This window comes from Mugil cephalus, chromosome 17 (assembly GCF_022458985.1).
Source record: "Mugil cephalus isolate CIBA_MC_2020 chromosome 17, CIBA_Mcephalus_1.1, whole genome shotgun sequence".
NCBI lineage: Eukaryota > Metazoa > Chordata > Actinopteri > Mugiliformes > Mugilidae > Mugil > Mugil cephalus.
This window is the reverse complement of record NC_061786.1, coordinates 2,329,186-2,356,693: the sequence shown is the minus strand read 5'-3', so window position 1 is coordinate 2,356,693 and position 27,508 is coordinate 2,329,186. Positions and strand designations below refer to the sequence as shown.

Below are 27,508 nucleotides of genomic sequence, written 5' to 3'. Positions count from 1 at the left end.
TCCGAATGTTTTATTTTTTGTTTCTGCTCACATTTGTTAAAAATTACTTTTTAAATACAAATTCGGTACTACACATAGACTGTATATTATACTACATGTAGTTCTACTTCCCTTCCGCGGCGCTCATGCGTTGCATGTAGCAGCGCTTTTGATTGGCTTCGGGGAAGATTCCTTTCGTCCTCTTATCCAATCGGCGCCCTCGTTTTATGTAGCTGGTGGCGTGTTGTCTCCTCCCCCTGTCTGGGGTTGGAAGTGACAGTCTGAGAGGAGGAGGTGGTGGAGGAGGAGAGAGACGTCTCTGCCGCTGTGTCCGAAAAACGAGCAACAAGTCTTTCACGGTGAAACTGCGAATTGAAAGAATAAAAACCTGAATTACGCTGATTGGATTAAACGGGCGGGCTTAGTTCCGAGTTCCCAGTTGGGTCTCGCGGTTAAAGGGGACTACGTGGACGGCTCGGTAGCAGAGGTAAGTGTTGCAGTAGTTTCGCTCTGGTCTGAAGTGGCTTTGTTATCAACAGGTGCCGCAGTTAGCAGCTAACACTAGCCCGATAATAGTATGTGTAGCGAACCCGTTTCTTAAATAAAGTACGTTTCTACGACGATGGCTACTCACTCACCTGACATAAACTGTTCTTGTCAAAGGAAAACGCAGCTTTTCTACCGAAAACTGACAACATTAACCCATTAGTAGCTCAGCTACTAATGGGTTACTTTGATAGTAGTTGACCGACGCTGTCACCCCTCCCTCCAACGTTTAGTGCGGAGTTAAGAAAAAATGGATAAATGACGTGCTGAAGTCGTGTAATTATTTACATTTACATTGGAGGAACATGTTAGAGTTTTGTTTTGTTAGTATGTTGTTTTCATACCGTTGCGTTAGCTAATATTACAGTATTTTTAATCACACCATTGCGCTTAGTAATTATACACCTACAAGAGGTACATTGCTATTACGTACAGTGCTGGGTTTACTAATGTCAAGTAACTGGATAGTTCCTGCTTGCTGTAAAAAGTCGTTGTCAGCGCTAACGTTTAAATCATACATTTACTGTGAGCTGTAGTGACTGGCTAACACAACAAACATACACTTAGTTTATAAATATGAACCGGAATGACTGGCCTCTTGGGAATTTCGATGACCTGCCGCTTATCGGCGAGGTAAAAGAGCAAACATGTAACAGACATATTGTTTGGACGGTGTAAGCTTGGCCTATGACAACATCCCGCACCAAACCATCGAAGAGCGTGTTAATGGCTGGAGCAGGAGGGTCAATCTCAATTTAGTTCGAGGGCCACATTCAGCACAATTTGATCTCGAGTGGGACAAACCAGTAAGATAACAGCATAATAAGCTTTTAACGACAACTCCAGGTTTTTTTTCCCCCCATTTGTTTTAGTGCAAACAAGAACAAGTAAATTAGGAGAATGTTTACATTTAATAAATTATCCTTTAAAAAATGAAATGTCTTAAGAAACATAAGTGTCATTTGGGCACATTGCTGTCTGCTGTTTAGTCCTGGGTCTCAGTGTTGTGTTCTGTCCACTTCTCTTTCTAAAACAGTAGACAAATTACAGATAGCAGTTATTTTCATTGAAAAACTGCCATCTGCTGTGTAATTTTTGCACTTTGCAGGCCAGAGTAGACCCTCCGGTAGACCGCTTTTAGCACCTGTGGGCTAGAGGATGCTTCGTGACGCATTCTCTTTCTAACATTTTTCGGTGTTTTGCCTATCAAGCCTATCAAGTCTTACTCTGATACAACTATATTACAGAGGAGGAGAAATATTTTACCTAATGGCTATATTGTCACTCACAAAGTGCGTATTCTTGAGTGGTAGTGTCACTGAAATCACCCAATGTCAGTGAATGCTTCCTGAGGCAGTAGGCTGAATTAGAAGATAACACTATGCTGCACTGGCAGTTTCCCTGGGATAGTCATGTCATAGTTCAGCGCCACATGTGTACATATCTCAGCACCACCGGCTAGAATACCTGGCCTGTGTTGTTATACCAAGTACGAAGAGAAAAAATGCCAATTTGTATAATGATGTTGTTATGAAATAGGTTACTTTGCATGTTTGTTCTTTTATTGAATTCCAGGTGGTTTTGTTATACATGAACCTTTCTGCACTGCCTAATACCAAACAGAAACATACATCAGCTCTATTTTACAGGCAAATTGCAGCTCAGATGTTTCTGTATTTTTGTAGTTTGTTTGGGTTCAGGTATGAGAGTGTGTATGTTGCTTCTCTTTTCCATAACATGAAGATTGTACATACACAGATCTGTTAGGTCTGATTTTGAGCCTACCTAACAAATAATATTTTGCAAGTATTGAAGTACATATATTGTTGCTATTTAATAATCCCAATTTGTTTTGAAAGCACTTATCCAGCCTTATTTGTGATCTATGGGATTATAAATTATATATCGCAAACTGCAGATACACCTTCCTAGTCCTAACCACCGAACTGCAGGTGCATGTAGTTGACTCTGATTGTCCAAAACTCTGAACTGACCTTTAGATGGGCTCTACTGCCAGGTATGAGGTCACGTTGCTATGGTGACAGGGTCCAAGCTGACTTTCCGTGCACACAGCGTGAGTTGGTGAAGCAGAGAGGTGAGGACAGGCACATTGGGCCATAGGCCAGTAAAATACAGAAGTCCTCTGTTCTCTGGAATTCTCTCTTGCTCCCTCTCTCGCTTTCACTCCGGTTCTCTGACCTGATTGGGACACAAAGTTAGGCGCCTACCAAATCAAAATGTGTCCCCAAATCAGTGTTAGACTTCCACTGGGCCGCCAGTGTCATCCAGCTAGATATGATCGAAGCTCTCAGCAAAATTAGAGCAGCTCCATACCCTTATATTTCTGAAGAATGGGGTGGACAGATATTTCAGAAAACAAACAGTAAACAGAACTTGTATCTGTTATTAATACAAACAACTGTGCTTCCATAGCTATTTCTTGCAATGTTACTTCATTGTTAAAAAACACGTCACAGCTTTTTAAAGACCGTGGTTAGTGTGATCTGTCACTGCTGTTGATCATCGCTAATTGGGGACACCACAGCTAACATCAAACCTCTTAAATCTATGTCCGTATTTTCTTCACTCTTCCTCCTTTTCACTTGTTTCCCTACGTCTGGTACAGGGTGGTACAGTCTTTTTTTGAATGCTAGTGTGTGCTTGTGTGTGTGTGTTTTAGTGTGAACTGTTAAATGCAAGATAACAGTCGGCTCTGCTTCTACTCCCGATGACATTCATTGTACACACACACGCAGGCACAGACACACTGCTTTGCTTATTCTTTGTGTCACATAGTATCATCTGGTTTTCAATAGTTGTTCAAAAGTAGTTAATTTTTGTTATTTCCAATGCAGTGTGCGTTGCGCCTTATTAATGGCCTCATTGATCTGTACTCTGACTGCTTGATGATGTGTAGAATTTCTGCCATGTCCAAAGTCTTGACTGTTTGCATTTTGAGTCATTCCACAAGATGATTTCCCCCTCAGCTGAAGTTAAGAGGTCAGTTCTAACCTGCAATGTGCTTCTTTTAATATTTTGTGGTGCTTTTACATGTTGAGGCAGCACCATGTTTGAGTGCACAGCGTGAGTTTGTACTGTAAAAAAAAATAGCACTAAAGTTTGGTTCAGAATAGATTCTTGGTTTCTTTTTGTTTTCCATTCACTTTAGTACAGAGTTAGGCTGCTTTTCTACTTACATCCGTATTGAAGTAATCTTGTTTTGCGGTACTATCTGTACTGGATTTCACCAGCAATTGCTAATAGGAGTGAATTTGCCCAACATATTCGTTTTGGTCATACTGAAAATTGTGTAAATTAACAGAACATCGACAAAGTTGATTAGAACTGTGTGTTGTAATTCAACTGTTTGCATGGTTTTACAGATGTAACCTCAACTACTTATAGAATTTGTACTTGTTGTAACTGCACTTTGCCAGAACTAAGAATAAAACATTGGGCCTTATGGTGTAGATGGACACATTGTGTTTCATTTACCTTCAGAAGAAGAAAATCTTGTGTCTTCACTGAATAAACAGCCCTCAGTTGACGTGATAGTTCTGCATTATCTCGTGCTGTGTCTTTTGTGGATTACTTGATGTTCCCATTGTCGTATCTATGTCTTCATTTTGTGTGTCTTGTCCTTTCTTCCATTTTGTTTGTACTTGCATGTAGTTGAATGTATTTGAAATCAAATCAGACACATTTGGTTATCTCCAGCTTGTAGTTGGCATTAAGTCAAATCTCCTCTTTGATATAGAAAATAAAATGGAAGGAAAACAGAAGTACTAAAGAAGCAGCTAGGAATTGTTTTCTCAAATAACTTTTTACCAATCTAAGAGCATAGTGCCATCCAAGGCTACCAAAAGATCAAAGGTCAGAGCTTAGAGTGATATGAGTGGACTTTTATTTGCATAGTAACAAAGTAATGTCCATTTGATTGACTAATTTGATTTGTTATATAATTTCAATGAATCCTCTGTGAACGACAGGTCTTCCTTTAAATAGGTAAATCACTGCATTTAACACAAATGTAATGAAATGTATTATGAGTTCATAATAACATTGTATATATTGTTCATTTGAAGTAATGTTCAGATACAGCATGTGCTTGACTTTTACCACCAAATTCTCACTTGGCAAGGACAAAACCAGGTGCTGCAGAGGGAAGCCAATGCAAAAGGAATGCAGGATTTATACTGAGTAGGCAGGAAATACTGTCTAGCTGGTAAACAGACTGGTGGCTCAAGGAGATGAACTGTAGCTTTGAAGAGTAAAAAGGGAATCACTTGAGATTTTGCACTGTTTTCCAACCATCGATAGGAAGCTCTTTTTGTTTTACGTAGCCTTGCCTCTGACTCATGGTGAGCTGTGGTGGCAGATGGAGGTGTGTGTGATGGAGAGGGTCTTTGCGGTTTTAGTGTAGCTTATCATCCCCGTGCCCTTTAGTTGTGTGCAGATAAAGCAGATAAAGGCTTGTTTGAGTAAGTTAAGGGTCTGCAGACAGTGGGAAGCAGCTGCAGATCTTCATCTGCTATAATACAGGCTTTTCTGGCCAGACTGGACTCAAAACCAAACACTGCCCGATCCTTTCCCCAGCAAAAACAGTACATTGAGCCAGAAACACTGATCTTCAAAGAGAGCTTTCGGTAAGAATATATGTATCACCACTCAAAGTAGGTCGTGAATTTGTGTCTGTTGGCGCTCTTCATCATTAGAACATGAGGACCAAACTTTAGAACCAATTCAACCAGTTTAGCACAGGCTTGTAGTGGCGTCATTTACATGTACAGACAGAACAACTCTCAGCCGTTGATGTTTCATCATCAATCATTACCTAACACTGAACAGGTGAATGATTGAACCACTTTGAATTAATTTAAAGGCCAACTTTCTGAATATGTGCAAAACGCATTTTACCAAGTAAAACCAATTGTTTGATTCAGATAGTGTGACTTAAAGTACTTAGACACACCATTGAGAGGGACATGGTACGTTGGATATGGATGGATATGACCTGTTTGTGTAAAGCAGTATAACATCCAGCCAGTTAAATCCCTTGTTTTCATAGCTGTTCTGCTTTGATGTGATTTTCTTTTATTCAAAGCAAACGCACAGTGGACAGCAGAGACAGTGCACTGGCTTTATATACTTAAGTCATGTCATTGTTATGTTAATGTACATTAGTTTGCGTTCATTCTGGTTCTGACTAGTTTAGTTAGGTAACAGGCTATGTCAACATTAGCCTATATATGGTATAGAAAACCCTGTTAATCTCTTATTACAGTTTAACCGGTAATATTAAGTTTCAACTTTACCTTATCAAACAGATTACGGTGATACAAAATAGTTTCAACATCTTTACAACAGGCTTACACACTAATGGGTAGATGTAAATGTCAACAAGTTCAGTAAACTAAAGTCTGTTAATGTTGTACACACACATAGATATTTACATTGACTTGACTCTGATTTGAGTTTTTCTGGCATCACGAAACTCCCATGTAGAAATCCTTTCAAAGCAAACACATTCTAAGCAGGGTTAGTATGTTGTTTTAATTTTAACCTACTACACAATAGTATAGACATACAATATAACTGGGACACTTTATGTTTGGTGACAAGCATGTAATGAGTTGGTTTTGTAAAAATCTAGTAAGCTAATGCAGACCTGGTAGGAGTAATACAGTAAAGCAGTAATCGATGCAACATATGGATAGAAGGCTAAATGTAATGTCCATGATGTCTGAGGTCTCTTGTTCTTTGTTTAGCTTTTATTACCAGTGGTTTAATTGAACCTTCAGTCTATTTTACACAACTCCCCTATTAAATTTGGATGATAGATTTTACTAGTTTGTTCCAGATAGTGAATTTCTAAGTAGGTGTGTTTCTCCTCCGGTGTTCACAGTGGTTGTGTCATTGCTTTTGGTTTATTTTTATTTTTCTATTTGTTTATTTTTCCCAGTAACTTGCAATCCTTTGATATTATTTGCATTTAGGTAGGAGGTGAAACTAGGAGTGTAACAGTATGTGTATTTGTCACCAACATGAACATGAAAAAGCCATGGTTCAATGCATTGTACTGAAAATACACCTTATGACTGATGTACGCTCGCCCGATTACAGCTGGGATAGGCTCCAGCAACCCCCGCCACCCTAGTGAGGAGAATCGTATCATAAGACTGATGTACATAGTTAGCAACGTGGTATGCTAAGGCTGACACTACAGTAATCGTGTCAATTCTGTCATAAACTAGAGACTTCTGTTAAATAGGCTGTGTATAAAAATTATTGGATGCTTGCAACTGAGAGTGTGTGGTCGGTGCAACATTGTACAGGTCAGTCGAGCATCCATTATTTCTGGTTTGTCTAGTCTTAGCTACTCCAGAAATGTGGTCTGTGGGCTACATACTAAGGATGTCTTGATCAAGTTTGTTTGGCCGCTGATCTGATACTGGTCTTTGAATGTTCAATATCAGCCGATCTGAGTCCTAATCCGATCTTAGATAAACAAAATTTCCTTTCCTGCAGATTCATAGAGGCTTTTCTTATCTTACTCCCAACTATGCCTTTCTGTTTGGTTTATTATGCTGCACCACAAATGTTCAAAACCAGGACTCCAAATTCGAGGTTCATACTAATTCAGATAAATGTGCTGTTTCTTTTCCTGCTTGAATTCAATTCAATTCAATTCAACTTTATTTATATAGCGCCAATAAGAATACAAATTGTCTCAAGATGCTTTACAAAAACCAGCCTGCCACCTCCAGAGTAAACCTGAGGGCGACGGTGGCAAAGAAAAACTTACTTTTAACAGGAAGAAACCTTGAGCAGAACCCAGCTCATATGGAGGGACCCATCTGTCTAAGGCCAGCCGGTTAGAAATGAATGAATGAATGAGTTACAGTGACCCAGTTTGTATCATTACGCTATATTGCATTCCTCATAGCATATAGATGTTGCCATGTTGTACCTATTTGTTGTTATCGTGTTACTTCTGGAAAAAAAATAAATAAATTTATTGAGTGTTGTTTAATATAGTTAGCCTAACAGCATATTTGCCTAAGTCATATTTAAAACTTTTTGGAAAACAAGAAAAAAAAATGCTACAATTTTTAGCAAGCACATTGGTATTTTTATTTATTAAAATATTTTATTTATTTTTATTAATTCAAAGTCATTTAAAAAAAAACCCGCCTACCGGATAGGTGAGCCAGCCTCTAAAATTATTCGCAAACCCTCGCAAACACACTTGACAAAGGTACAAGTGAAGCACGGCCGTTGCACTGCTGTTGGCTGCATCAGTGAGCACAGAAGTCTGTTTTTACTCTCGTTGTCTGAGCCTCTGAAGACCCAGTGGATCGGTTTGATTTTTGCTGGAAATGTACCAACAAAACTTCCTGAAGTTTTGCATGTGTGAATTTAAAAACTAAGAAAGTGTATGGGTTGTTCTAACCATAACAATTACCCTTACAGTCAGCAGCAGCAAGGACTTCACGATGCGATATGTATCACAATACTTGAGTCACGATACGATACATTTTGATATTGCGATCTACTGCAATATTCTACATAGTTCACTGAGAAGTTTTTAAATACAGCTTAAAATACAAGTTGTATATTTATACATCAGATGACAGTGATAATTCACTGGATAAACTGAATCAAACAAACAATATTAATTCAGTTGAGCCCAAAAACATGAATTTTTCTTTTTCTGTTAAAATCAATATTAAGACATTCAAAATTGATATTGTATCGGAAGAATTGCAATGTTTTTTCCCACCCCTACATGGAAGTAACTGTAACAGCACATATGGACAAACTAAGTAACATATCAGTGTTTCCTCTAGGATTTTCTTCAGCAGCGGGGGCAGGCTCTGCAGGGAGCTGTGGCAGCGTAAACAAATGACTGCAGATTTTACTTTTACAACCTATTTATTGAATGGCCAGTTGAAATGTCTTTTTAAATAAAAATAATGGATGGAGCTGTAGAATCAGTGGCAAAGTCAGCACCCAGGCTCAGAACAATGAATTCTAGGTTTTTTATAGAAGAGCTATAGAATGATTACAAGTGTGAACACAATTTTTTATCTAACCATTTATGAGTCAGTAAAAGGCTAATGATACCTGACTAGTGCCATCTTCATCGGGGGCCTTTCTCCTCTTAAAGAAATATTTCCACAAGCTCATCTCACAATGCAGTCAGCAGTTACATCATGGCATGTAGATATCAGCTTAATGCTATCAATTATACCGCTTTCACATCGAAAATCTCGGGCATTTTCGGACCCGGGTCGACCCACCTTTGTTGCACTTTCACATCAGTTAAAGTCCCGGGTCTGACCTCCCACTGTGAGAGCTGCGTTCCTGTTTTTTTTACTCCCTCATATGTCATCATGTACATTGCAGATAACATTGCAGTTTGTTGATGACCTGAAGAATAGATCTGTAAATCGTCACTCTGTCAAAACGCTGCTGACATTAGAATAAATCACTATGTCCTGTACAGAGTCCGATATCTGCCGCCAAATCTCCTGTTTTCCTCGCTGCCATGATCATTAAAAAAGTGTGGGAGATCGCTATACAAGCTCTATAAATCGCTGTTCACCTATGCGCCTCCATTAATAATCCTGTAACAACACATTTGATTTGTTTGATTGAAAAACTAATAAAAATCTCTGCCCTTCAGAGATCAGTCTTTATGGGAGTCGACCAAAACTTGTTTTTAAGCTGAAGCTTCTTCAATGATACAGTCTGTTAGGCTTAAGCTACCAATATGTTACGTAACGTTAGCTGGCCATCAATATTTTGCGAATGTCTAGCTATAACTTTAATAATAACTTTACCTTTTCTTCAGTAAGTCGCTGCCCTTTTCTTTTTTCCAAGATCACACTCCTGTGACTTTCTGACCTGGTGCCTGGGTGCTTGAAGTGATGTCACTTTCAAGGCCACGCTCTCGCGAGTAATTAACGTTGTAATGCCCTTCCAAAGAGTGGATACTGAGTAAGATAGTTATCTGTTTTTTACCTTAGTACTGAGTACCCCACCCAACAGGACTCTGCTGTGAAGGTGTACACATGCGGCGGTGGTGTATTTGCAACTATGAAAAAAAAAAGAATGGCGGCCCGCCACTCCTAAATGAATGTAGAGGAAACACTGCATATTCAGACGCACAATATTTTTAACTAACCATTCAGAAATGTGCTGCTGCAGCCACAGAGTCTGAGCTTCTTCAGGAACCTCTAATTCTGAGTCAGATTCTGGTTCAAACTGGTTGAATGACAGTGTAACCGTTAACATTAGCCCATGGTACGATTGGACAGTTGGTCATTAGCATTTAAAGGTACAGACACAGAAGCAGCCTGTTCTCAGTACAGCTCACCACAGTGATTCTTTGACTTGCTGGAATTCAGGACCAAGGCTGAATTTGGGGTATTACACTTTTTCAAAACAATGATGACACCTCTGACACCTATGTGAAATTGTTGAAAAAATGTATAGTATGGGACCTTTCTTACAGTGCACATATACGCCAAAGTCTGTTCTATGGAATATTACAGTGACATTTCATATACTTTGTTCTGTCTGTTTTCTTTATGTGTGTTCCATAACAGCAGTCACATTCACTGCATATCATGTGGGTAATGGGTAATGTTTATGAAATTGGCATATGATTCATCTACAGTAGCACAGTCTGTACAGAGTAGCAAAATAAATCAACAAAAGTGATTGAGAAGCCAATAGGGAACTGTGCACTTGTCTTTGATCGGGCAGCTGGGTGGGGGTGTCACAATGCCGGGATTAACATCATGATGACTATCAGGCATTGACCTGGCATTGTTCAGTAGCCCAACCCTAGTCTAGACAATTATACGGGATTTGTCCTGGAACTAATACTCCGTGGTCAAATAGGAGTTAAATGCAGTTTGTCAGCAGCAAATTAAAAAAGTGTTGTTTCATAAACCTTACAGGGCAGTTCAAATATATTTTGTGCAAGCCTAAAGTGAATGTTGGAGGCTGAACAATCCCTGGTTTAGGTCAAACATAGTAAACTTGGTCTCATTGTGTTCAGGAATATCACAAAATTTAGAAACCCCAAAGGTACGATTATTGTACAGGGAACACACACCAGAAGACACGATAAAGGCAGCTGGTGTAACAATAAGGCAGTTGAGCTGAGAAAGCTGGCAAGTGCTACAGGATTGTGGTCCATGGTGGCCCCAAACACTTTTTATCTGTGCTTGAATGGAATGAATAGTCATCGTCACAGCAGGGAGCACAGTCACCCTGCAATGCTTCCATCTTAAGCAAATAGCTGTCCTCAAAGCTACCTGGATAAAGTTTACTAGATGTACTTGTGTATGTGCTATAATGTGTGTATACACACACACACACTAGGGGTGGAAAGGCACAAATAAAGTGTTTTTTACAATACTAATTTCAAACAAATAGTTTTTAAAATGATTTGTATTCAGGGTGAGAACTCTACTAACCAAGGAGGTTATTAGTGCATCACTACTTTTGTTGAATACATTTTTGTTTTGTTTTTTACCTTAACTAGGTTGCTGAGGCAGCATATAACTTTTGGGGAGCAGATTTTGTCCGGGAGATTATTCTGTTACATTACATTAATTTTGAGACGTCTGCAGGCAGGTTCTCTCACATTAGCATTTATCTGTTAGCTCAGTAATTCAGACTATTGTCTATTGGTAACAGTAAATTGTAAATGGTCTTTCTTTTATATAGCGCTTTTCTGCCTATTGGTGCTTAAAGCAGTCGCGGACACATAATAATAATAATAATAATAATAATAATAATAATAGTAATAATAATAATGATGTGGATGATAATGATAATAATAATAATAATAATAATAATACACTTTATTTGTATAGCACCTTTCACAGATAAAAACATCACAAAGTGCTTAACAATAAAATAAGTAATACAATAAAGACAGTAAAACAATAACTGAAACAATTATTAGTAAATCTACATCTACCCATTTGCTCACACAAGCACATACACATTCACACACCAGTGCAATACACTGGGAGCTGCTGGAGATTCAGTGTCTTGCTCAAGGACACTTCGACATGTGGTACATTCCGGGTATCGAAGCGCTAATCGCTCTACCTACTGAGTCACAGTCACCACTTTTGTCTCCCACCAGCACCAAATCATCCTCACAGTCATCTGGCTCTCCAAGTCAGCCTAAATCACTTTTATTTGCTGCATTTAATACAAATCATCAACCAATACTGCATATACATCCATAATCATTATAAAGGCTAATTAAACAATACTTGTTTTAACACGTACATATCTAGATATTAACAGTAAATTAGAAGTCTAACTCAAAAAACACCTTGATTTTTACACCTGTTTTGAAACCAGATGCTTCGCACACGCCTAATATATGCACACACTATACTCACCCACATCCACACACGCCCTTCCCCCATCAGTGGAATTTTGTTCCCAGGGCAGTATGGCATTCCTCACTGCTGCATCATGGGACCTGTGTGTGTGTGTGTGTGTGTGTGTGTGTGTGTGTGTGTGTGTGTGTGTGTGTGTGCACACATGCCTGCTTGTAACAGATAGCATATCAACACATAGCTGAATTGTGGTACTGGAAGATAAGGCATTCATCTATCTCTTACCTTGTTTATTCTCTCTCTCTGTCTCTCTCTGTCTCTCTCTCTCTCTGCCACTCTCTCTCTGTCCCATCATTGTACAGACTACCAATGTGGGACGTAATTGACGGCATAACTGACTGGTAGACTAGTATTGCGGCACAACATGATCATGTTCTATCACATGCTCCTCTCTCTCTCTCTCCCTCTTCAGTAGTTCAGATATGACATCATAACAGACCCCCACTTGACACAAATAACCATGACGACGGCTTTGTCAGCAGCTGTGTGGTCCCCAGCACTATGTTTGGAAATGGTTGGAAGGGAAAATGCATGACAAAATGAGAAAATGGAGAGCTTGACAGCATGGTAGAGAATGTAGAAAGACAGAAAGAGAGAGTCACTAATCCAGTTGTTCATCTGCACAACTGGAAACTGGCGCTGACTAGACAGCTCGTTAGACTGTCAGCTTTCTGGCTGGAGAGGCATTTGAAAACCAAAGTCGCATATGGTGTCTTTGTGCAGCAATTTAGTTTTCTTTTTTCAAAATCATGTGAGCACAATACCAACAAAATATATAAAAATGGGTATTACAAAAAATTGTTTGTTACATTACAATGTACAATTTATAATGGTACTTAATGGAACTGTAGGAACATGGTGACATCACAAAATATGGCTGTGGTAAGAAACAGACGGACCGTGAAGGTCAGAAAATAAAAATGAATGCTAAAATTATTTATGCAATTGTCCACAGGAACCAATTCTTCACATTTAATACTCATAGTAATAGTTGTGTACACACAATGAGTTTTATGTCAAAATGAAGTGTATGTGCCCTGTGTTTGTCTCTGTAGTTGGTCCTTGTTGAAGAGATATCACCGTATTTTCATGTGTGTATGTACATATATAAGAAGCCTGGGTTTGTTAATTTACCTCGGTTTGTAATCGTTAACGACACCTGTCTTTATTATTTATATTTACTACAGGTGATGGTAACATGGCTGCCCTGTTTACTGAGCTGCCCTCCTAAACTTCCAATAACAACGTGATAATATAACCCACACACCTGAGGAAACAACTCAAACTTGGCCCAACACGTGTGTGAGAGATGACAACCTCCCATTTGAACGGCCATGTTGCTGGCGAGGGAGGAGGAGGAGGAGACGAAGAGCTAAGGGGAGGACAACATCACCGGGAAATGGCTGTTGACTGTCCAGGAGATTTAGGGAGTCGAACATTGCCTCTCCGGCGATCTGCACAGCTGGAGAAGATACGACAACACCAGGTGAGTACACACACAGTTGTTACTGGATTACTGCTCACTTGCTGTAAAGTTGCTTTTTTAATCAGTGTAAAAACATCATGGAAAGAGACAAACATTGTATAACAGAGCAGTATGTTATGTCATAGTCACTTACCAGTATTAGACAGACATGGTCTTACCCGACAAAGTACATTTAAAAGCTTGGGGTGGTGTTTAGCTCAGTGGGTAGAGCACCCATCCCATGTGTAGAGGTTCGAATCTCGAACTGAGCAGCCCTTTCTACATGTCATCCCCCACTTCTCTGCCTCCCCATTTCCTGTCATTCTCTGCTTTGCTATCCAATAAAAGCCAAAAAATAAATAAATAAATTCTCACTTCTCTGGTACTGAACTGTATGTTTTCGAAAGACTTACTTCTTGCTGCAGTATAGTTTATAATACCCACTTTTCTGCTCTAAATAGAATGTGATTAAAATCAACCCCTCAGCCACAGACTTAGACTTAGACTTAGACTTAGACTTAGATTTAGACAGACCTTAATGATCCACGAGGGAAATTACTTTGTCACCGTAGCTTCGTTGCATATAGAAGTAAACACAAGAAAGATAAAATAAAGTGAGATTAGATTAAAGTAAAATAAAAATAAAAAGTTTTATCTAAAACTTTACAGAATTAGCATTATGAAAAAATATACAGAAATAGTTGTGATGTCTACAAAGCGCACACCTGTAAACATGGCAGACAGAAGGAGGAGGTGCTCTGCTACATACGTTTACACCATTTCACAAGTTTGGTGAAGCCCTAGCATGTCTATTCTAAATTCCAGTTAATTGTAGATATTAATTCTAACAAATAAATAAAATTTTACTATTGAGTGCAATTTCACAAGGAATACATTTGCTAGTGCTGGGCGGTAAACCACTTCATACCGAATACTGGTATATATTTTTGTGTACATGCATTTCAATAAGTTCATACACCACATGACGTTTCTCACACTGAGAAATGATGAAAGTTGCTACTCATTAGTAACATAAAGTGTATATAAAAGAGATTAATGATATATGAATGGAAGAGGCGATGGCAGTCTGCTTCTTGAATCAGCAACCTATCAGCCAATCAGCCCAAACAGTACCTCTCGTTGCCATGTTAAACGGCTGCACTGTAATCACGCCTTTCATAAATGCTGCAAATGCGTACACATGCAAAGAAGAGCTTCATCATTTCATTTTTATTTTTGTCATGAAAGTCGTAAATAAAACATTTTATTTGGTTTAAAGGAATGTGTCTTTTATTACAGTAATGTACTGATAAATAATATCCGGACAGAGGCAGATATAAAGTAAAACGTGACTGCTTGGTGAATGCATAGTAGCTTCTTCCTCTGTGGTATTTGGTCATGGACACCATACGTAATGGACTTAATATTGTAGGCTGATGAACAGAGATGTTAACTTTCTCCAATAATTCTTTATTTGTATTTAGCTCTTTCTTTTTACCTCACTGACCTTTTGACCAGTGCCCTTTATAGGAAAAACTAGCAGCGACATTAAAAATTTTAATGTTTAACAAATGTAACAATAACTAATGTAATAGTATCATTTGGAGTAACTCTAATGTTATACCTTTGCTAACTTTTTACTTTAATTTTTTTTTTTTAACAGTTGCACCAGTTCTGTAATTCATACATATTCAGTGTGATCAAGATCGATTCTGTTTGTTCACACCATCCCAAACGAACCGAACAGAATCTGCACATTTAAGATTAACCTAAAAAAAACATGTGTTTTGTCACACTAGCCATAAAAACTTGAAAACAGCAATAACATAATCTTGGTAACTGTAGGAGCTGTCAGTAAATCAACACGCATTCATTCTCGTAGTGTCACAATAATACTTTCTTGTGTTGCATAACAGCAACAGCAAAATAAATAAAACTCATCTGCTTTATCTCAAAATGTGGTTGAAAAATATTTTGCCCTTCCACTCGCTAGCCAAACACACCTGCCTTCTTACCTGTGCTGAGGTGACGTCTATAAATAATAATCAAAGTGTTTTTATTGATTTTCGTATCACAAACATCAAACATCCCAAACAAGACAAAATAGTAGGATTCAAAATATACAGTATACCCCAAACACAGGTCTAAACTACAGACAAAACAGTAACAAGACAGATCCTACTACTACTAGACAACAGACATAGCCACCACCCGTGTGGTCCAGACACTCTCGGGTTAAAAATAAATGAGGTGACGTCTATAAATAGAGTTAACACGCCCTGACATCATCATGGCATCATCATAATCACTTCAGCAGTATTACGTCATAATCGCATAATCAACAGTATTTCATCATGATTTAATATGCAGGTGGCAGCATGATTATAAATGACTCACATGAACATGATATGTTATAGGTAAAACAAAAATCAGTAACTAAAATAATTAGTTTTTGTTTGTGTGATGCATTTATTTGCTTTTGTTAATCAGGAGGACCTCCGGCGTCGTAGAGAGGAGGAGGGCCGGCAGCTAGATCTGAATGCCTCACTCAGGCTCAGGAAGCTCTCCCAGAATCCCCACATCGGGATTGACAACCCCACATTCCTGCAAGATACATACATACCACAGCAGCCACCGTCCAGCAGCCAACACACACAAGCACTGCTGGGTAAAACTCACACACAACACTGTCGGTTAAACAGCTGATCATTTCTGTGAATATTTGACAGGGATACTACAGATCAAAGATGCTGAATACTAGAGAATGGTTGACACATTTCAGAAAGGAAGGATAGAGGAGAGGAAGAAAATAAGGTATGAGATGGGATGGGAGGAAGTTGGTAGGAAAAGGAATGTAAGGAAGACATGTCTCAGGGAGGGAATTCCTCAGGGAGGGAGAGAAAGAACATGAGAGGCACTTGAGGGTGACTTAATTAAAACTTTGTTTGTGGGGTGGCAATGTTTACACACACACAAGCACACACGCCCCACAAAGGGAACACACACTGTAGAACTTAAGTGTTAAGTAGGAAATGAGAAGCAGTCTCTCACAAACACATTAATCTGGAGCCAGGATACGAAGGCTGTGTCCTGGAATCACCCTTTGATCATTTGAAACAAGTGTGATTTTGAGCTTTTTCTGCAGACTCATCTCTTTGTAAAAGTCAACATTTGTAAGGCCGGCACAGCTTATTAATGTGAGTAACTGTGTGTTTCTTGCAGAGTTGGAGGAGTTGTTGCTGTCACTAAAGCAGGTCCGGGGGTTCCTGTCTGACCAGCAGAGTCAGAATGACATAGAACTGGTTCTTGCACTACTAAACAAGGTAATATAAAAGGAATTAAATGAAGAGAGCCTTGGGTCAGTGTGTAAATGTTGGCTTTTTCAAGATTCTCAGAGGCTTAAGAGATTTTCAAAATCACAGCAGTGTCATCACTGTTGTCTGAGCTGTAGCTCTCCCACAACAGGGGCTGTGGAGAAGGAGGAGAGGAGACTGCAGGCTATCAATATTTGTGTAATTGAAGCTACTGATGTACAGTCATTTGAACCAGTCAAAAGTCTGGACATACTTTCTCATTCAGTTCACTGAGAAAGTGTGTCCAAACGCTTGACTGAGAGTGTACATCCTCTTAACTGAATGTTTTTAATCTCAAAGCTAACAAATAGTTCAGCCTTTGGAACATTGTGACCTTTATCATGACCAGACGTCCTCACAGCTGTTTGCCAGCTCTGACACTTAAAAAGGGTGTGTTCACGTTCTATGTTTTTCTGAGAAGGAAAACAAGGCTGTGTTCAGAATGAGATTGGTGCCATGTTATTGAACAGAAATGTTTTACCTAGGTTGGCTTTTCTCATAATGCATTGACCTGTCAAATACGTGTAAACTGATCTTCCTCTTTATCTTCCGGGTGTCTGAAGGAATATGCCTATATTAATGGAGCCACTTGTATAATTACCACTCCCACTTTAAACCACTGATATAAAGTCTGATGTTGTTGTTGACATCTGTGGTGTCATCATTCCAAGATCTGAACATCTCACTAATGCTGGGATGCCTCTCACTTGATATTGTTTGTTTCCCAATTGAGAAAGGACAAAGAGATTAATTTATATTACTTTGATGTTTCATTGTGGCAGGACAGCTTGACAAAAATATGTGCTTCATGACGACTCTGTGTGCATTTCCTGTGTCACTACTGCTTGTTCTTCAACTCACATTCACAGCCCCTGTTAAACTATATTTTTTGAGTGTAGTGTCCAGATGTGTCTTAAGTACTACTAAGTACTGAAGCAAAAGAAAGACCATGTGGACTGCTGTAGTTTAAAAAAGCCAATAGAAAAAGTAAAAATATTTAGCAGAATGTTAGATTTAAATTGCTATTACTTTTTTCTTTTAAATTATAGTAAATGTGTGGACTCTTTTTTTTAAACTATAGTAAATGTGTGGACTCTGGTGGAGTGGAACCTGATAGGACCTGTTGTTATCTTTTCTTATTTCTTCCTGCAGTCTGATTTCCAGTCAGCACTGAAGATCCATAATGCGGTGGCCGCCAGCATGCACCGACCCTCTCCTCCATACCCACACACAGATCAGGCACTGCCGCTGGCCATGGAGGTAACACGTGTATATCCACATTTATTTCATTTCAAAACTTTGTTTTTGACAATCCTTGTTGCACTGTGGCCATAGACAGTGTAACCATGTGAAGTCACTAGAATTGTAGCCCACATCCATGACACTGGTATGATCAGCGTTGCAATTATTTTCTGCCACGGTGTTGAGTTGACTAGCTGTCAGAGCTATTCATGGCCCATTTCAGTGGAGTCTCATTAAAAGCCGCTCATTATTTCTGCTCCACGTTGGCATCTCCGCCCCCTGCCCTGCATTTGGCTCCAAAAAAGAAAAGCTTTGTTTCACACTGTATTCCTAGACTCCGAGAAGCATGTTTCTTTGTCACTGTTAACAAAGTGGAAAAGAAATGGAAAAAATGAAAACAGCTACAAAGGGTTGGATTATTTTAAGTAGCCAAAACATTTCTGTAAAGACTAGTTCACAACTTCTCTTCTTCTGCCCAGTATAGATTATAACAACTTTAAATCCTGACTCACTTTTAAATTAACGACAAGTTTAAGTTTAATTATCTTTTCTCTTATCACAAACATTTGAGTGTGACTATATTAGAATCTAGTCAGAAGTATACTCTATCTCTTCTTGTTCTGACGCCTTGTTTTGTTGATGGTTTCAGGTCAGAAATCTCATACAGTCAAGTCACACTAAAGAAGGACTGGAACTCCACAGCCTGCTGTCAAACACACACATCCAGGTAGAGACACACACACACAGTGGAGTTTCCATCAATTCAAGGGACGTTACTTTTATTTCCCCGACTTACCCTAGTAGTAATATTAACAGTGACCCTAACTGTAACTGCTACCAGCCTGTTGTACTAGCAGCAAGAAAAAGAACAATCCCTTAGTGACAGTAACCGATCCAGTTGCATATCTGAGCTGTGTTTGTGTGTTTTGCAGTCCTTGCTCCTGGCCCATGACAGTGTAGCAGAGGGAGAAATGAAGTCTGAGCCGCTGCCTGCCCAAGGAGAAACACTAACTCAGTGGGGAGGCGAGACTGTTAAAATAGTTCGCATTGAGAAGGCCCAAGACATACCACTGGTAAGTCCAAAAAATAACACACATGCCCATACTGTCTTTTAGTCATTCAAAACCGAGGCAAAGGAAGACAATATACAGACACTGTACAGAGCAATTCTAACCTAATTTACTAGTAGGAACAGTAAATGTGGTGTAATACTCCAGATCACAAAATTAACCACTGTGGTTAATAATAATAAATAATGAAGTCAGGTAATAATTGGTCTTTTTTGATCATTCTGTGACCAACCAATTTTTACCTTTTGCTGTTAAATGACTTCAGTTGAAACAGACTTTACGCATTGGATACTATATCAAGACTGCTTTTGGGTTAAGGTCAAAACTTCTTAGATATTATGTCTTCCCTCTGGATAACACGTTCCAGTAAGAACCACTTCCCAACAAACCTGTCTCAGACACCGAGGTTCTCCAAGGTCCTGTGATATTCTGGACTAGACACTCTCTAAACATCACTCTATACAAAAAAAAACCAAATGAATGTCTTAGAGATAGTTTTTTCGTGGGTTTTGTGGCATAGATAAGGGATCTGTCCAATTTGGACCTTCAGTGGGTATCCACTATCCCTTTTCTTTTGAACAAAAATGAAATATATTTACACTGAAAATCCAAGACCGTTCCATTAAAGTTATGTCTGACTCAGAATCATGTCTTGACTCAGGGATAAAATAACAGCTGAAAGTCTTTCCCTGAGTCTATTTAACAGTAAAACATGCACTGTAAATAAGTCAGGCAATGCTCTGTCTTTTTGTGCATTATCTCACTGTGCTTCTGTTTGTGTTCTTTAGGGAGCAACTGTTCGTAATGAAATGGACAGTGTTGTGATTAGTCGCATTGTTCGTGGTGGGGCAGCAGAGCGCAGTGGACTTTTGTCTGAAGGCGATGAAATACTGGAGATTAACGGCATAGAGATCAGAGGGAAAGATGTCAACCAAGTCTTTGACATTCTTGTAAGTATATACATTATTTTACTCACTCTTTTGATGTATCTACAGGAGTAATACAGACAATTTGATTAGCAGTAGTTTAGTCCTACTCATTTATTTCTTCTGTATGGTTTATTTCAGTCCAAACACATTATTGTTGTCTGTGAGTTAGATGTAAACTGGTGGAATCACAGTACTAGGGGCACGTCCACTGTAAACCTGGCCTTCATTATAATATCAACTGCACACTTGTAACGTTCCATGGAAATCTTTCTACAGACAGACGGGCACATACATAAGCAGAATATGAATGTGAGGCCAGTGACATTATTGTAGCTAATAGCAGTAGACAGTTAGAGTTAAATGAATGCATGTCTTTTCCTCTAACATCATGTGCTTTTGTGTGTAACCCAAACAGGCAGACATGCATGGCCTCCTGACCTTTGTGTTAATTCCCAGTTCTCAGAGCAAACCCCCTCCTGTCAAAGAGACTGTGGTAAGTTCTCAACAGGTTGTCTTTTATTTGTAGATGCTGACTATTTTAAGTAATATTAAATGGTTCATAAACTCTACATTCAAGTGACTACAAATCACCTTATTCAGGTCAAATTAAACAACAGTAAAGGTAGAAAATATAAGTTTTTTCATCCTTTAGAAAATGTGTCTGATGTGAAAATTGATCTTTTCTCATCTTCTTTTCTTCAGGTCCATGTGAAGGCACATTTTGACTATGACCCTTCAGATGACCCCTATGTGCCGTGCAGAGAGTTGGGCTTATCCTTCCAAAAAGGAGATATTCTCCATATTATCAGCCAGTCAGACCCCAACTGGTGGCAGGCTTACAGGGACGGAGATGAGGATAATCAGCCACTAGCTGGCCTCGTACCAGGTACTGCATTCTGTCTGTGACTGGGTCAGTCTTTTTTTAATAATGTGTCTTTATGTAGCATGTGAAGAATTTGTAATCTGCGGGCACATGCACTGGGTGGTTGGTGACTGGCTGTCACGCACCACAGTTAAAAATGTGTTCCATTCTGCAGTGCAGAGTAATATGATGATAAGACTGCTGTGTGTTTTTTCTCATATTCTCTCATTTCCTCCTCAGGGAAGAGTTTCCAGCAACAGAGAGAGGCCATGAAGCAGACCATAGAAGAAGACAAGGAGCCAGAGAAGTCTGGTCAGTTCTACACCCATGTATATAATCGTATTACTGAAAATAATATCGAATACCTGACATGGGTCAGTTATGATCACTTCTTTATTATGAGCATGTGAAAGAGAAGGATTTATTTCAGCTTTTATTTCTTTCATCACATTGCCAGTGGGTCAAACATTTACATACACTCTGTATGTGGCAGCAGTCTTTAAATGATTTAACTTCACATACTTCAGAAAGCCCTACACAAGCTCAGTACAGTACGTTGCAGGAATGTTAGTCCATTCCTAACAGAACTGATGTAACCCAGTCAGGTTTATATGGCTCTTTGCTTTCACACGCTTTCTCAGTTCTGCCCACTAATTTTGTATTGGATTAAGGTCAGGGCTTTGTTGGCCACTCCAGCACTGCCACTTTGCTGTCCATAAGCCATTTTGCCGCAGCTTTGGAGATTGTCCATTTAGAAAAGCAATTTGCGACCAAGCTTTAATTTGTTGGCTGATGTCTTGAGTGTTGCTCGAGTATACACCAATCTGTCATAACATAGTGAATTTGGAGGCCAGGTCAACACCTTGTGCTGTTCTTCATACTTTTTAAATTATTCCTAAAGTGTTTTTGAGTGTGTGTCTGTGTCAGGCGCACACACACAAACCTACCTGTAGGTGTGACATGTCTAAGTAACATCCACATGATGGTGATGTGATGTTGTGGCTGAGCTGTGTATCAACATCGTCTTCTTTCCTCTTGATGTAAGTCAATTAGGTAAAGCATCAGTTTTTTGTCTACAGGGAAACTGTGGTGTGCAAAGAAGAACAAGAGGAAGAGAAAGAAGCTGCTGTACAACGCTCACAGGAATGATGGTATGTCCTGTTCACCTGTATGGCTCATCCTTCTTTCAGCATCATCACTTGTCTTGTTTTCTATGTTTTCTTTTTTAACTAAATACTGACTTGTGTAATGTGTCATCTCTATTGATCCAGATCTTGATAATGAGGAAATTCTCACCTATGAGGAGATGGCTCTGTACCACCAGCCGGCCAATAGGAAGCGGCCAATTGCACTGATTGGTCCAACTGGCTGTGGTCAATCAGAGCTAAGACAGAGACTGCTCAACAGCCAGTCAGAACGGTTTGCTGTAGCTGTACCTCGTAAGAATCTTTAAACACACACAACAATCACAATGTCACATGTTTGTGCCCCAACTAACCTGTGTGTTTTGTAGACACGACACGGAGCCGTCGAGAAGGGGAACTGAGCGGTCGAGACTACCACTTTGTTTCTCGTCAGACTTTTGAGGCAGAACTTGCATCTGGTAAAAACTTCACGTCAAATTAAGTTTTGTCATCATTCAGTCATTGTCAGACATTTCCTGTTTTTTTCTTTGTAGAGCTTTGAATGAACAGGCTTTACTCTTCACTTTGCAGTTTTAAATCAGCTAGAAAATATTGTGGTGTCATGACTTTACTCATACAGTATACTTTGAACCCTTCACATTTTACTCATTATTTTAATTATTATTTTTATAAACGTAATCTCTGACTTACAGGAGTTTCAAGGTTGAATTAGCTCAGGTCACCCCATTCTTCCTGGGAACCTCAAATGATATGCCTGTTATTTTTGATTCATCAGACAAGAGAATCTTGTTTCTTGTATTCTAATTTAAATGCTGTTCATAAGAACGACGGCATTTAAATCACTGTCACTGCAGGAATGCTTGATTCCTGAAGGTGGCCATGAAGTTCTGTTGAAGCAACCTTTAGGATCCTGGTCCCCTCTCTGAGCAGTAAAACATCAGCTCCTGTCTGCATCTCCCATGCCTGTAACTGAGATGTGTCTTCTCATCAGACAGTTGTGGAGCACCCACTTCAACCCACCAAGAAATCATATCTAACTGGCAACACGTGCATTTTTTTTCCTCCCAGAGCGGCCGTGCTGTCCTGGGCGCCCATACCTAAATCTGCCTCTGCACTTACTTTAGTACCAACGACAGATATTTCTCTAATGTCTCTGGAGGATAAATGTCTGTTTAGCAGATTCCTGCAGTGTCGTCTTTAAAATGTAGTTTAGCTGATATACACTTAAGTTCATCTGCAGTTACAGTCCAAACTAGACCTGCTTAAGTCAGAGTTCATCGACTTTATCTTATTTCCTTACTTCAGACTCACAATCTTCTGAGCATGTAGTTGTCTCAACAGAAATCAGAAACAGAATGCTTAAGGTGATGTACATGTGTTTATACTATACTGACTGAAAGCTGTGGAGATCATGTGCAAGGAATTGGGGACGATGGAGGATTTTTTTTGATTAGAACTCAACAGTATATGCAGTGTTTTTATTAAAAAAAAAAAAAAACAACACACACACACTTTATAATGAGTTTTGTGTTTGTGGTGTAGTCAGTTTGTCAAACTGCTCTGTTTCTCTGTTGTGTTCTTCCCAGGGAAACTGATTGAATCAGGAGAGTTTGAGAAGAACATGTATGGGACGAGCACGGACTCGGTGAGGCAGGTCATCAACACTGGAAAGATCTGTGTGCTTTGTCTCCACACACAGGTTGGTACACACAGACTGAGCAGAAGTCAAAATGGTTTCTACGACAGGTCAAGGTCTGGAGTCAGGCTTGGTTAAATCCTAAGGGTGTGGTGGGTTTGTTTTGCAGGCTCTGAAGATACTGAGGAGTTCAGACTTAAAGCCTTACATCATCTTCATAGCTCCGCCTTCCCAGGAAAGACTTCGAGCGATGTTGGCTAAAGACAACAAGAACCCCAAGGTTCTGTTTACACTGTCAAATTACACTTAATCAAAGTCGAATGTTGCCCGTGTTTCTATCTCTAAAATACTGTGTGTGTTGTGTACAGCCTGAGGAGCTGCGGGACATCATAGAGAAGGCTCGGGAGATGGAGCAGTGCTCCGGTCACCTGTTTGATGCCGTCATCGTGAACACAGACCAGGACAAAGCCTACAACGAGCTGCTACGACTCATCAACAAACTGGACACTGAACCTCAGTGGGTGCCCTGCTCCTGGCTTCGCTGAAAACTCTCTATGTATCTCCATCAATCCAACTCATTTTTCACAGAGGGACACATGGAGCCCGTGGAGGCTATACCTCTACAGATTTGACAAACTGGATGGTGTTTTTTACACCGTGTGCTGTGCCGAGGGTTTATATTAAGAAAAAAACAAATCGGAGATTTTGAGAACTTGTAATATTATGAGAATGAAGTTGCAATATTTCTATGTGAACATATATAAGTTTATTCTCGTGATATTATGATCTATTATGATAAGTTGTCATTTTAACAGGAAAAAGTAATTTGCTTTAAAACACAAATCATGTTATCAGATAAAGTTGAAATGTTCCGGAAAATATGATACATGTATATTAGACTAATAGGATTTTAATAATAAAAATACTTTATGTGTTATTTGAAAGCCAAATGTAACATCACAAGTGGGAACTTTAATAGAAGTGGGAACATTTTAGAAGATGTAACGCGGTTCTGGTGCACTGTGATGAGATGGGGTAGATTGCACTTAAGTTTGGACTACTATGTCACTTATCATTATTAGATACTGGTTAGTAATACTAACTTAACAGTTATTCTGCCTGGCTTGTCTGTCTGAAGTCCACTGACTTTAATGATGCTGTGAACTTTGACCTATCTTCTCTCTGAGTCCAATCTTTAATCCAGTCGCTGCCTCTAAACATGTTTACGTCTACTGGCCTCATTTCATTGCAGCATTCTAAAAGCTATGATATGGTTCATTTGTCTGCCAGGAATTAATTCGACACAAACATTATCTTAAAATATTATATTTCCCAGACCTTAATCATAATGTCAGTGTGTAATATTAAAATGAGGACTGGAACTACGTATTTATTACCTTTCTGTTTCTCAGAAAACATGATTTTATCTCAACATCCTAATTCATTCTTACCATGACACACTGTACATAAACATTTTAGTCTTAATGTAACTTCTTGTAATATGAAATTATCAAATTGGATTTCAATAAAACATAAATAGACGGAATGCTAATCTATAGTTCATTTCATAAAAACAACTTTATTGCTGACATAAATCCAACTTTAGTCTCGTAACATGAACAAGTTTTCTCAAAATCTCAGACTTGAGTATTTCTTCACACTGGCCCTAATAACTGTTGTAATGTGAAGAGTATAGACTCTGCTAGAACGTACTGACCTGGTGTCACTGATAATGACAAGCAGATATATTTTTTGTGTGTGTGTATTGTCTGTCCTGAAAGGGAGAAAATCCAAAAATGGATGTAGATGGTGGCTGACTGATCTGCCATCTTTTTTATCTGGTTGACACCATCACAGTTCCAAAAACATGGACCTGGATTACTGAGACCTTTTTTTTTTTTTCTGTAGTAGTTTTTCTTTCTCAGAAATGCTGGGCCTTTTATGATGCTCCCTTGAGCTGTGATCATTTCAGCCGCTATGATTAAAACCTATTTAAATCTTGACGTGCAAATACCTTTCACAGCGCGTAGGAATCAATGTCAACATTAGAGTTTAAATTCAAGCTTCTTCATATTGTTTTATTATTATCATTATTATTATTATTATTATTATTAAAGAACTTTGCAGGCAGAAACATGTACAAGTGAGGCCACTCACACACACTCTTTGACGTTTAGTAGAAGTGTATCTACATGAGCCACTGCATTTACTGCTAAGAAGAACACTCACCCACACATTCTCCTTATATACACAACCACAGTGCATTAGCTGCTGATGTACCCCACCCCTGTACTGGGCAGTCTGGAATGGTGGCCTGAAACTACAGCCTTCTTAACACTGACTGACTGACCGACTGACTGACTGACTGACTGTTAGAAAGCACACTATTGCAATAAACACTAAAACAAAGGACCCAGCACTTGATATCCTTCTTTACAAAGGTAACTCATTTTTTTGTCCTGTTTTTCCGGACTTAGTTGTGACATCACTTTATCAGCTGAGTCTTTCTGTTCCCTCTGACCACATTTAAGTAGACCTTTGAGCCTCAGCCCTGAGGGGTGTGCAGGCAAAAAGAAGTTGTAGTCGTATTCCTGATCGGCACGTGATGCATGTGAGTCATTAAATATTTAGTGTGTGTGCCAGTGAGTGTGTTTGTGTGCGTGTGCCTGTCCCTGAAGACAATGAAGTATTATTGTGACCTGAAGTAGACCTGACACTATATCGCTGTCATCACTGTGTAGAGCATTTATATATTTTTTAATATTGAAGATAGATTTATGAAGTTGCGAATGCACCGATAGGCTTGCAGGCTTCGCCCCCTCTCCCTCCCACCCTCACCCTTGGTCCAGGAGAAAGAGGGAGGTGGGGCTAAGTGGAATTAACTGTGTTGAATGCTGAAAGTTAATTGTCACCACTTCCTGTTCATCAGACGTCACTTCTTCCTGAGAGAAAATAAAATGTATTTTGTATCAATATTCACAATGAATAAATAAATAGATGATTGATAGTAAATACTGTAGTTTGGTTTTCTTCAAATGTCGTTTTTTTTTCTCCAAGAAAGTAGCTTCAAGTCTGAGGGTGACTGGAAACCAGCTCAGGTAGCTTCCAGGAATAAAAACAAAACTTGACGGATTGTTCTTTGCTTTCATCAAAACACTCCCAATTTTAAATGTCCACATTTTATTTTATTTTACCGTCTCCCTTGGAGACATTTCATCCTCAGGTCCCATGATGAATCAAAGTCAGATTAGTTCTTCCAGTGTGAAATACCTAGTTCCACACACAGCTTCATCAGTTCACCATGGGCTGTGGTAACATGACCTCACCACAAGGTGGAACTGTTTTCCAGAATATTGATGCCATGTGAGATTACAATGGCTAAAAGTTCTATTTTGTTTGTACCGTCTTTTGCCCAAAAAGACCATCCTTCATGCTTAGTTCATGTTATTTTGCAACATCTATGTTAGTTTCCATGTTTCATCTCGTTAACTGATAAAGGGTCTTTGAGAGTTCTTAGGTCTGATCCACATTACACTTATCACTCGCCTGCATGTAATGCTGCCAGACTGCAAATCTGCGTCAAAATTCTTCTGAAATAAGTCAACAAAGTTGGACTGGGCCATGGCCACGTGGTCACTATATATTCTACTTCATTAGGCAAACAGTAGTATTTAAATACAGTTCAAGGGTACAGTTAAAATCTACTTATCTGCAACTTTAGCAAGTATTCGTTGAGGGCTTTTGTGCAAATTCTTAAGCTTTTATTCAGTGAACTACTATTTTTCATTTGTCTCTTTGAGTTCTTTTGATCTGAGCTGATCTTTTGTTTCCCTTTCAACCTGT

General features: G+C 39.1%; 1 protein-coding gene across 1 annotated transcript; it reads left to right on the top strand.

Moving 5' to 3' along the window:
• The first annotated feature begins 249 nt into the window (after nt 1–249).
• On the top strand, nt 250–26,677 carry pals1a (protein associated with LIN7 1, MAGUK p55 family member a). Its single transcript, XM_047610424.1, has 17 exons — nt 250–466; nt 13,151–13,449; nt 15,919–16,096; nt 16,651–16,751; nt 17,934–18,041; nt 18,673–18,750; nt 18,956–19,096; nt 19,882–20,043; nt 20,438–20,515; nt 20,725–20,908; nt 21,125–21,196; nt 21,964–22,035; nt 22,156–22,323; nt 22,398–22,487; nt 23,616–23,728; nt 23,835–23,945; nt 24,034–26,677. Exons 2-17 carry the CDS (start codon nt 13,273–13,275, stop codon nt 24,208–24,210), a joined length of 2,010 nt encoding a protein of 669 aa, XP_047466380.1. The 5' UTR covers nt 250–466; nt 13,151–13,272; the 3' UTR covers nt 24,211–26,677.
• Nucleotides 26,678–27,508: the final 831 nt, after the last annotated feature.